At 42.4% G+C, this 12371-nt stretch overlaps 1 protein-coding gene across 1 annotated transcript; it reads left to right on the top strand.

The window, feature by feature from the left end:
• Window positions 1-4142: 4142 nt before the first annotated feature.
• Window positions 4143-10771, top strand: CAPZA1 (capping actin protein of muscle Z-line subunit alpha 1; the record flags this gene model as incomplete). Its single annotated transcript, XM_010171802.2, has 9 exons — window positions 4143-4206; window positions 4464-4515; window positions 5353-5416; window positions 6280-6486; window positions 6902-6981; window positions 7417-7495; window positions 7988-8059; window positions 8677-8739; window positions 9312-10771. Coding segments are annotated over 9 exons (822 nt in total), but the record flags the coding sequence as incomplete, so codon positions are not given.
• Window positions 10772-12371: the final 1600 nt, after the last annotated feature.

Here is a 12371-nt window from a genome sequence, read left to right as displayed (position 1 = left end):
CGGGATCAGCGGGTACTTCACCGGTTTCCTTATCGCCCGGGTGCAGCTGAGGTGTCTGGGCGCGTCTTTGTGCAGGAAAAGCCATTTCCTGCTCCTGGGTTTTCTTCTCCCGGGTCAACACAGTTCCCGGCCTCTTTAAAAGGCGCTTTGCGACCTTCTCGGTTCCCAAACGCCTCCAGAGCGTGTCTGCGCCTTCGTTATCCGCTTGCCCCAGTGTCTGACAGCAACTTTGATGTAGATCCTACAAATTATATTGGGTAGAAGGGACAGAGCAGAAGGAAATAGAACGATTTTTGTTTTAGGAAAGGGAGAAATGAACAGATTGTTCCTCTTGCCCAGGAACGTGGGAAAATGACAGTCTCAGAAGCAACCCTGAATGTCATTTAACAAATGAAGAGGTTGCCTTTTCTGCCAGGTAAATAAGTCACCTACAAACGGTAGTTAAAAAAATCCACCGTTACTCTTCCTTACGCTATACAAATACTACATCCAGCTTTTTGCTTTGCTTCTTAATGTTCTGTAGGGGAGCATTAAGGCTCATAGATCTTCAAAGATCCTCCGAGTCTGGAGCCTGCTTTCATTTTCCCCTTAAACTACCAATTTCAGCTTCATTACGGTGACAGTTGTGAAACACGCGGAGCTTTAAAGACATAATTAATCTTTTAGCTGACACGAGCGTTGTTTGCAGTAGGTGTTGCAGAACAGAATTCATATGGTCTTCAGTACACAACTGAAATCTATCCAGTGGTGTATAAAATGTTTTACACAACATCATTTGACTGAGTTTCATCTGAAATGCTAAAATTGAAGTCATCATTGCCTTTGACATGAAAATTAAAGCACAAGTGAAGCTCGATCACGTTGAGGGTCGTGGTGGTGGAGGTTTGAGAGCAAAGGAAGTAGAGTAAATTGCCCTTGGTAATCTAGCAAGAGCTGGAAGTAGAGCTGGGGTCCGTGTTTGCGAGGTAGCTGATTAGTCTGGGAGTGGGAGTGAGTGTTTCAAGCACCTGAGGTTGCTAGGCAATTCCTTCTTCCTCCCGCTGCATCCACCTGAAATAGGCAGTTCTTGCACAGCACTTGCAGGGAAGACTTGCTCTTGAAGAAGAGGCCCTTCAGAACTACGTGTGCTCAAGTGCTTTATTTGGCAGAGTAGATGAATTTCACTTGAAATCAGAGCTTGCATTCTTCTTCATCTGCCCAGGTTCAATTTGATGTAGCTCCATGCCTAGTGCATGTAGAAAAGGATAATCTGAAGCGAGCATCTGAAAAGGAAACATGCAGGAAAGATTTTCTGCACTATCCATTTTATAACCATTCACATAGGTCTAGAACTTTTATACGTTTCCTTTTTTAAGTCTTGAGTTTACCAGTGCTTTAAAATAAAGCAAAGAAAAATATGAATAGAGAAACAAATTCATTCATTCCATCCCTCCCAAGCCTGACTTCTTTGTTCTCTGTAGGCACATTTTAGGTAAGCTGATGGATTCACTGAAGGTTAAGGTCTACTTCAGTTCATTCCACTGCCATTTCGCCTGCTTAAACTGAGGGTTGAGCAGCTTCCCTCTCAGACACTTTCCCCATTTCAGAAGCAGGAAGTTCCTTTGCTGGGGTGTTGCAGAGCCACCTGAAATGGCAGTGATGGCCAGGAAGTAGAGCAGTGTGCAGAAAGTCTTTATTTCTGTGCTTCTGCAAAGGAACATCCTGCCACTGCGCTGCCCCTGCTTTGAAACAAATCAACTCTTAAAAACCAACAGCGATTCCAATGCTTGGCATTTAGAATTAATTATTCCACAGCCTGTTTCCTGTGCTCCACTCCTGATTTCAATAGTTTGACTCAAATGCTTTGTGGTTTATTGCCCCACAAGGGAGGCAGGGCCAGGGAGACTTTATAAAAGTGGACACTTTTCACTTGCAGCATTTGCTTGGTTTATGGCTGGTTTTGTGGTAACATCTGATTGAAATGCAGAGTCCTTTCTGTGTTGATTTAATTTTCTTCATCCTTCCAAGCAGAAGAATTTGTGGAAGACTAAAAATCTCTCGTGTAATATTTGGGGTTTTTTTAACAAGGACCTGTTTATGAGAATCCATTGATCTAAAAGTCAACCTGGTAAAAGTTATCCCTTTTCTGAGGGCTCCACGTACAGTACAGTTCTACAGCCACAACACTGGTGCGTAGATTTATAAGATACTAAATTTTATGGCTTTTTAGGGGCCTTATTTTTCCATATGTTATGCAGCAACCCTTATCTAAAAAGCAGAAAATTAGGAGAAGGCAGTCTGACGTTCTGTACTGTATCAGTCATACACTGCAGACTTTGTAGTTTTTCATTTATATTACATAATTTTTTTAAAGCATAAAGAATGCTTGGGTTTTTGGTTTTGTTTTTTAGTAGATGGTACTTTGGAAAATGAGCTGTTTTTGTCTGAAGCTCAGTCCAGTTAAGGCAGAGTTGTTACTCGATGCTGTTGGAATAAGGCAGCGTACCCTTTGTTGGGAAAGGTGTTAATTTCCTTCCCTGCCTTTTGCTTTAAATCATTATGCGACAAACAACACAAACAACAATTTCTAATTCAAATGAGGAAGACTGTTGGGAGAAGAAGCAAGTTATTTCCAGCTCTGGCAATAATTCAGCTGAAGTAGTTGGATATATACACACTCCTTTGTTTTACTGCTGGAAATGAAGAAGTAATCAGAGCTGTAACGAGCACTGTTGTGCAGTCGGGAGAGGCTCACAGCACAGCTCTGCTCCCTGCGCTCCTGGGGAGGAATGTGATGCTTTTATTATTCTAAGGGAGAGCTTTAATTTTGTGACATTTCCTGTTTCAAGTCTTCCAAGATGATTTTATTCCCTTTGGTCCTGTAAAAAGCCATAAAAGATTTGATTATGAAAACCATAAACTCTTCCTAGTTTCAACAGAATCGATGCCTAGACCACCTAAATTCTAACAGTGCCAGACACGTATATTGGATTTCAGAACACAGTGCAGGTTTATTACTCTGTAGGAGAGAATGGGTTTTTCTTTCCCAGCTTCAAAGTCTGCAGACACTCAGGTATTTTCCTTACAGCTGGCCTTTTCAGATGTTTATTGTATCACTCCCAGTTCCACATGCCTGAATTCTTCCACTGCTCTGACAGTTCATGGCTGGACCACAGCACAGTTTCCAATCAATTATTACTTCACGATGAGAGGAGTGACTTGCCACGGAAGGCAAAGGTGGTGTGTGTACTGCTCAGGGTTAGAAGTGACCACAGCAGCATTAGAGGATCATGGAAAAGAGGGAAAAAATAAATAAATAAATAAATAATCACCTGTTGAAGTTTGGATTATTGCATTTGGGGGCTCTGTCTGACTTCTTGGGTTCATTCTGGCACTTTCCATCCCCTCTCCCATTTCTGTCTGTTCCCAGGTTTTTTACTGTGTATCTCCATACCACCTTCTGCGCTCTGAGCACATCAGTGGCTTTTCAAAGTCTCTGAGGCATAATTAACTCTGGAAGCAGTCCCGTGGCAGTTGATGTAATTGATTTACTGCTCCATTTCTGGAGGGCTCCACCTCTCATCCTTCACATGCTGTTTGCTGTGAGGCTCTGGCCTCTCCTTCAGCCAGTGGCCAGCAGCAAACAACTTACAGCGCAGGGAACTGGTGTCCTGCGGTATTTGTCAGACACCCCTTAGCTCTGTGCTTGTGCTCTAGGCTACCATCCAGTTACAGTGTCACTTTTACTGCAGTGGTTTCTTATTCAGCATTTAGGTTTCTGGTTACTAGCAAGGATCAGGATAAAAACCCTGGAGTGTCGGCAGGAAGAGTGGCTAGCCAGCATTCATGTCCTTCAGATAGGTTTGTACGCTGCAGGTTGAACAGTTCACATTTTCACAGGTGCCCGTGTGAAGTTTGCACTTCTTCCTGAGTACATTTGGAATTCTTCTGCTCTGTTACACTTTAAAAAAAAAAACTGGTCTTACAAGACTGACTGTTTCCATTTTGACAATACTTGCCTAGATTTCTCCTTAAATCTGGCACTTCCTGTCACTGTCAGAGTTGGTTTTGTCGGTGAATCGCTGCAGTGTAGGTTGCAGTGTATATGAACTCAGTAAATTATCTTTTGTCTTTAGTTTCATTACTGTTCTGCTTCATTGTAGGTGCGTATAGCTGCAAAATTCATCACCCATGCACCCCCTGGAGAATTTAATGAAGTATTCAATGGTAAGTAAGGAAAACTGATTGGTGGTGTTTACCTCACGTTTCCTCTAGGATAAGAGTCTAAGGCTGTGCTACAATATAATGCTTTAAAGGTTAAGAAGTGGTGAGGGAAAAGCATGCTGTCATTCCGTGACTGTATACACTTAATGAAATGATTTGATCATTTTAATGTTTGTATTTGTACAGTTGGAGTTGAAATGCATAAAGAGAAACATTTGATCAAAAAAATCAGTAACCTACGTGACCTCTCTCTTCTCCAGATGTCCGGTTATTGCTTAACAATGACAATCTTCTCAGGGAAGGAGCAGCACAGTAAGTACTGACATCTCAAACACAAATTGCCATCAGAGATGCCTGTGTTTTCTTGCACCCATCATTCTGTGACAAAGCAAGCCATTAGTTGTATTGAGAGCAGTCTTCTGTCATTCCTTATCCCCCCAACAAAATACAAATGGAAGGCATGGATGATTCTTTTTAAAAAGCCCTAAATTGGAATTCATGCTGTACAGCCATATAAAACTTAACAGGAAGGCACTGTGCCAAAGAGTTTAACTCTACAGCAGCAGGAATTTTCTGATCTCGTTGAAGCATGATTTGTAAAGCAAGTGAAGCCTGAAATACTGAGTAATCCTTAGCTAAAGTTCAGAAAAAGAATTGCCCTCAAAAAAAATGAGCTTTCAAAGTGTCTTGTTTACTTGCACAGGCTCATCAGAAGGTGCTTAAGGGTTATGCATACAAGCTTTTTGATGCTAAGATTTTACTTCAAGCTAGGTGACATGTCAGTCAGCAGGTCTTTGCATAAGAAAATTGTTGTAAATACGAGTCTACTCAGTTGTTTACCTTGCTGCTGTCTAAATTGTAGCTGGGGTGTTCCTGTTTTGCTTTGGCTTACTCATATTCCCCCCCAGGCTACCTGCTGTTCTACTTTTGAACTCTGTACTTTCCTGGTCATCACTAAGTAAACCTGGCTTTAGAACTGGGGTTTTACAGCTCTCATCAATAAAAGATATTGAAAATTCCTTTAAGAGTGTGTATTATTTGCCAAATTAAGTTGAAGTTTTCTGTAATATAAATCACACCATGTGTTTACTCGAGTCAAAGTAAGTATGTGTGTACAGCTGAAATTCATGTTCTTTTAATTCTTAACAGTGCATTTGCACAGTATAACATGGATCAGTTCACTCCAGTGAAGATAGAAGGGTATGATGATCAGGTAAGAGAAAACCTTTTACACTCGAGGTTTGTCTTACTACACTGTGCAAAGACAAGAAAATGATGTTTCATCAAGATGTTGACTAGTTTCATTCTACTCACAAATTATCACTTCTCCTCCTTCCCTCACACATCATTATATTACCAAACTTATTCTTACAGAAGCAGCATAAGTGAAATGTTCTCTTAAGGTATTGTCTGATACTACCTAGTGACTATTTCATTGTTCCTTAAGTGAAGCTCCATGCTGAAGTCACTGGAATTCTACTTAGAGTGTGAATGATTAAAGATTACTGTTTCTTTAAAGCTCACTTACAAATCCTTATGTTGCTGCCTGCTTACAGTTCCTACTGACTGATAATAGGGGTTTTTTTTCCTGCATTTATAATCCATTCCCAGCTACCTCAAAAAACATATTATATCACTAATTGCACCAATCTAATACTATCCAGCCAGCAAAACTTTTTTTTTTTTTAATTATTTAATTTTTTTGAGAACAAGCAGCAAGTCCTACAGAAGATAGAAAGCTGGCCTGACCATCTGTTCTGTTCTCTGAGCAGAATGCTGACCTAGCTTTTCTGGTGTCCCAGATATGTTCATGAGAGGCAGATATTTTTAAGAGGGCTGTGCATAGAAATAGCTTTAACAAGAGAAAGTTGCAGTTCTCAGCCTCACTACAACTACTCTTAATTGCAGTTATTACTGAAAATCCTTGTTTCTTTATGTGATATTTTAGCTCAATGAAAGAATCTGTTGAAACATTGATATCTATTCAAATAGGGAATATTGTTATTACATATTGTTATTCAAAACAACACATTTTACAGCAGCATAAGTGTATCTTAATTTCACCTTCCTTTACAGGTCTTAATTACAGAACATGGTGATCTGGGCAATGGCAGATTTTTAGACCCAAGAAACAAACTTTCTTTTAAGTTTGATCATTTAAGGAAAGAAGCAAGTGACCCCCAGCCTGAGGACACGGAACCAGCTTTAAAACAATGGAGAGATGCCTGTGACAGTGCACTGAGAGCTTACGTGAAAGATCATTACCCCAATGGCTTCTGTACTGTTGAGTATCCGTCTCGTTTCACTGAAAGTTCATTGCTCCATGTCAGTCAGTCCCTGAGTGGACTTTGTGCTGGGCACCACTGTTTGAATTCTCCATCCTCACTAGTGTTTTTGCTAAGTTTGGAATAACAAGTTCCAAAGAGAAGGAAAATATCTTGGTATGCACACAGTGGCAAAGATGTATTAGACTTGATTCTTCATAGTTGTGACTGCCAAGCACTTTAGCACCCGCAGTTAATTAAAAAGAAGCATTATTTGCACATATGTGCAAGTGGAGGTGTTGGACAATGTAATTAGTGGTACACGTTCCCAGTGAGGTACCACAATAGCAAGCCTCTGCAGTGCTGCCAGGAACAGAAATTAAGAATGGCTTTCCTCAGCTTTTGGCCCTTTTTAACTCTTTTTCTAAATGCAGGTTTATGGTAAATCTATAGATGGGCAGCAGACAATTATTGCCTGTATTGAGAGCCACCAGTTCCAGCCCAAAAACTTCTGGTAAGACTATTTCAACATAGTTTATTTCCTTCCTTTACTAGTCCTCTGACAAACCCATCCTTTAGGTCTTTTGACACAGTCTGAAGGGCAAGTAGTCCTGGGCTTCCCACAAAATTCTGCTTCTCATTCTGTAGCCTGTTTTCCTTGCAGCCTCCTTGGCATTTCCCTAAAGCCTTCAGAGTGGCTCAGTGACCTGTCCAGAGAGAAAGGCACTAGCAGAGCTAGACCCTTACCTGTTCCAGAGCACAAGTGTGCTGGAGCTGGTCTGTACTGAAGCTGCATTGTATTCAGCTGTGCTTCAGAAATTTAATTCAGTGCCATGTAAGGCACTGTCCTATGGGTCATGACAGCAGAAACAACTTGTTCTTGGGAGTTTGGTTCTTTTTGTTATCAGAGCTTTTTTGGAAATAGTTTTCATGCTTTGATTGTTTTTAGGAATGGTCGTTGGAGATCAGAATGGAAGTTTACCATCACACCACCAACAGCTCAAGTGGCTGCAGTGCTTAAAATCCAGGTGAGCTACTTTTTCTGGCAATAACAGGAGAAGCTGCATTGTGCTTCTCTTACACAAATGCATTCAACTCAGAATGAGATGCTGAAAGCTGAGATGTCCTTCTCAAGTCAAGATGCTATTAAACTCTACTATTCAATAAATTAATTCTTAAAACTAGTGTTTCAGACATCATCTACAATCTGGCCTGTGGTTTATTATATAGCATTACCCTATATGCCCCCAAGTCTGCTTCACTTTATAGGGCTAAAACCTACACCATGAATTCTTTTATAATTGCTCTTATTTCAACTCTAGGCGTTTACTGCATTAACATAATCTTGAACAGTCTTGACAAAGAATGAAAGCTTTTAGAAAATCCATCCTGCTTTTAGTCTCCACGTAAGCAGAGAAGACTGGCACAACAATGCTGTTGTGCCATTCTGGTAGCATTTGGGGCTCTAGGGATTATAAAAGGGGTGTTAATGATAACCTACATTTTATCTCTTTGTTCAGGTTCATTATTATGAAGATGGCAATGTTCAACTGGTTAGTCATAAAGACATCCAGGACTCTGTACAGGTTTCAGTAAGTATGCTAAAAGATCTCTTTTTATGATAAAGCAACTATTTTATTCCCTAAACATCTCGTGAAGCATACACTTCAATGACTACATTCTCTTGACTTCAAAGTAGTGTCATTTTAGGGTGACTAGTTAGTGTAGTTGTAGTGTATAGTCACATGGGAAACCCAGATTCTCAGTTGCTTAAAGGTAGACTGTGTTAGAAAAGTACAGCCCTTATTGGAAAACTTACCTTGAGTTTCAGTTGAAGAGGGGAGAATATGCTTTTCTACCTCTGAGCCAACAGCAAGATGGGTGTACTGAGGGGAAATGAGGAGTCCTGCAGTACAGTAGAGGGAGCAACAGTCACAAAATCCCTAATACCATGAAGGTCTTCTTCCCTTTTGCTCACTAGGGTGCAGTCCTGTTTTAGTCTGGAGCACAAGCTCCAGCCCATACATACCTGTTTAGAACCTCACCAAAACATCTGTAGTGAGCAAAAGGAACCCAGCTACAAACCCAGCAGAAGCTGCTGATGTTACCCACTTCATCTATACTCAGCCTGTTATTTGAGAGGAAATCTACTGTGTAGCTTTTGTAAGCTGCTCTTAAACATATAAAAATTTATTTTTCCCCTTTGTAGAGTGATGTCCAGACAGCTAAGGAATTCATTAAGATAATTGAAAATGCAGAAAACGAGTACCAGGTAAGATCAGTGGTTGTTAAATAAATACGATGGAATCGTATCGGTCTCCATTTACAGTTAATGGAAACATGGAAAATTGACCTTTAATTCTGTTTCTGGCTGAATCTGGTATTGATTGTAAGAATTAGAAAAGGGCAATAGTATTTGTTTAAAGAATATAGTTGTAAAGCTAGGTGTAATTAATAATCAAGTTTGCTGTATAGTTATTTTGAAAGGTTACAAATGATGCCTGGAACAAGCATTGAAGGGGAGTGGGTGAGTCTAAATGTTTTCCTCTGTGACAGTTAAAAATACTGAAGAGGAAATGTGTGTGACAGCTTTTTACGTTGTCCCAGGCTGTGTGCAAGGAGACTCGACACAGATAAGTCAGTGAAACACCTAAGGAGATACTGCTGCATTCACAGGGGGTTTAATAGAAACCCTTTTACTTGTACACACACTGGTGGCTGCATTATTAACTCAGCTAATTGTGTGCCCTCACCTCACAGAAAGGGTTTTGTGGCTTTAACACTAAATCATGCTATTTCAGAGTATCTTCTTATTACCATAACTGAATCTGCTTGTCATTGCAGACAGCGATCAGTGAAAACTACCAGACTATGTCAGACACCACTTTCAAAGCCTTACGCCGGCAGCTACCTGTCACCCGCACCAAGATCGACTGGAACAAAATCCTCAGCTACAAGATCGGCAAAGAAATGCAGAATGCTTAATGCGAAATAAGGAGATGTATGAAATGTCTGTGTGCAAAATACAAATGTGGTCCTCTGCCAAGTAGATGGTTTCTAAACCAGTGCAGCATTTTTCTAGGGCTTTCAAAGCTAACAGGTTTTCTAGCCTCAGAGAGAACTGTGGAACAAATAGCGTTGTCTTTGTGTTTTGTGTTTCCTGCCGCATAAACTTCCTGTTGTGACTGCATTTACTGATAGGTCGTTTTAATTAAGCCACATTCATGGTTCAGAGGTAGAGCTGTTTTCAATCACTGATTGTACTGGTTGGAAAACTTCCTAGCTGGAAAAGCCCTATTAGAAATACAGCTGAGGGTGCAGAGCATTCCCTTCACCCATGTACAGCACTCCAGGTACTCCAGTAAGTTTGTCAGATCTGCCAACAGCTCAAGGCGCTATGCTGCAAGATATAATAAATGCAAAAGACAGTGAGCCCTCATGTTCCCCTGTAACTGACCTCCACAAAGCAAAAAGCCTGCAGGCTTAGATTTTACTGTATCAGATGAGTTTACAAGATCCTTTACAGAAACCCCTATGCAGCCAGCTCTTCCAGGGACATCTTTTTCTTTTTTTTAATCTGAAGATTTGAGCCATGTTCCCTAAAAGTGAACATTTTTGCTCTCCCCTCCCTCGTGTGTACGGTTATCAGACATCTGCATTTTTACAGAACTACACGTTCTTGTGTTGAATCACTGCTGATCCACGTAGGCTGGATGGTGATTAAAGATGCAAATGTCTACAGAATAATGGTATGTTGTGCTTTAATGCTTTGTGGCAGGTTCATAGAATTTGTATCCCAGGTGTATGGATGGATAGTGTACAAAATAAATAAACTTGCACCAAAGCGAGAGAAAAAAACCTTTCCATTTTGTCTCAGTTGTGGCCAGTTTCTTCTCATACTTCAGTGGGATTCTGGAATTAATCCCTTCGTTGCTCTCTGAAGGCTTGCTCTACCTTACTTTGTTTTTCTGTAAAATCAAAACCAGCAGTCCTACCAGTTTCTCTTCAGGGGAGGTTGGAGAGGCAGGTGTGTGCCTTTCTCAGAACTGAAACATGGATTCACTGCAAATTGGAACCCCTTTGGTGACCTCACTTTGCTTTGTTCATCCGTGGGCCTTCTTGCAGGTTCTGGTTTTTAACTGGAAAGTGTCTTCCTATTTTTAAATACACAAAGAAAGGGGTTGGGAAGATAGGGATGGGACTGCCCGTGCATTACACTTCAGGTTTTGCACAGTGATACCACAAAATAAGTGTGTCTATCCTTTGTGAGAAGTTTTGTCTAAATAAAATATATTTGTATTTGCTGTTGAGACTGACCATTCATCTGACACATCCTCTGTATCAAATAGTCCAGTAGAAATACACCTGTCTCTGTTTTAAAGCCATTTGTGTCTGTTCTTTCATGGTCTTGCTTCTGTTTGTTAGCTCTTGAAGAAGGCAGATCAACAGGTAACAGCCTGGAAGCAGGGGTGGCATTGCTGCAAGCCCACAGGTGATGCTCCCACCCTGGTATGCAGACCAGGGAGCTGAAGGTCTGAGAACTTTCAAATTAAAATCAGTCACAGAGCCCTAATGAAGCACTTCACCCCGGGGAAACCAGCGGGCAGGGTTATCCTGCTCGTCATTTCTGTCTTACTGTGACACCTACCTCACCCCATCTAGTCGGCTGGCAAAACACCAACTGGCTGTGTCCTGCCCCCGGTGCACACAGAGCAGGACCACGTTCCCCAGGATTTGCAGGCTGATTGCAGAGAGCTGCCCAAGGACAGCGCTTCTGCCAGCCCCTGTTTGTACAAAGGGTTTCCTCCCTGCCTGCAGCACCCAGAGATGAAAGCTTGTGTGGACCAGCACCTAAGGTGCACTGGTCTGTGGCCAGGGTCCCATCCAGACAAGCGCTGCAGCAATTCCAGGAATGTGAAGCTGAAGCAGGGCCCAAGATAAGGCTGTGCACACAACAGAGCTTTTATCTGCCTCAAGGCTAGTCTTTCCCCCGCACTGGGTTAATTACATTGCAAGCAGTACACCACCACTCCTTCCAGCCTTAAAACCCTTTCTATCTCTTTGTCCTTCTCCAAATCTTTTGCTAATCATCCTTCAGGCCACCTCATTCCCTGCCTGCCTCCTGGCCCTTCTCCCCCACCAGCCTGTTCTACAGCAGCTATCCCACTCCCATTTGTCCTTGGAAAAGGAACACTTGGCGTGACTCACCACCACTGGGACACATGGTGTCACCCTTAAAGCCATCAGCTATTGTCTGCTGGAGACCAGAGGCTGCAGCCAGCTCCTGAGCAATGCAATATCCCAGGCTGGCTCTATCGGAGTGTAGAAAAGTCCAGTCTGACCCCACAGGAACCACAAGCGAGCAGCCACCACAGCTTGACCGAGCCAGGGAGGGCAGAGCCAGCCCAGCGCTGCAGGAGGGGTCCTGCCAGCCCCAACACCAGCTGGGCCCCATGGAAAGGGCTTTCCTGTCTGTTTACAACATCAAAGCATAAAGCTCCAGGATTCTGCCAGCAATGCATGGCAGAAAGGCTTAGAAACAACTTATCCAAAGGCAAACCCCCTCATTTTTCAAACCTCAGAGCCACAGCCTGTGAGGGGCCCTACACCATCACAGTCCACCAGCCACCCCCAGACAGTGGCAGGTCACTACAGAGCTTGGGTCAGAGGAAAAGCCACCCGAGCTGAGGTGGGGACAACAGCAGACTCACCCCAACATCCTTGGGCCACAGAGAAGGCAAAAGCAGCACCATGAGCTGTTTCCCAGAGCAGGTCAGGGATCACCATCCTCACCAGATTGGCTGGGGTGGAGGTGCAGGAAAACAGAGACAAAGCCAGACACCAGCTCCTGCTGCCGCTGCCCTATTTATGGAGCAGCCGTGGGGGGCTGGGAGCTGCTGCCCC

Source organism: Antrostomus carolinensis, unplaced genomic scaffold, assembly GCF_000700745.2.
Source record: "Antrostomus carolinensis isolate BGI_N321 unplaced genomic scaffold, ASM70074v2 scaffold28857, whole genome shotgun sequence".
Taxonomy (NCBI): domain Eukaryota; kingdom Metazoa; phylum Chordata; class Aves; order Caprimulgiformes; family Caprimulgidae; genus Antrostomus; species Antrostomus carolinensis.
This window is presented reverse-complemented; position numbering and strand designations above follow the sequence as displayed.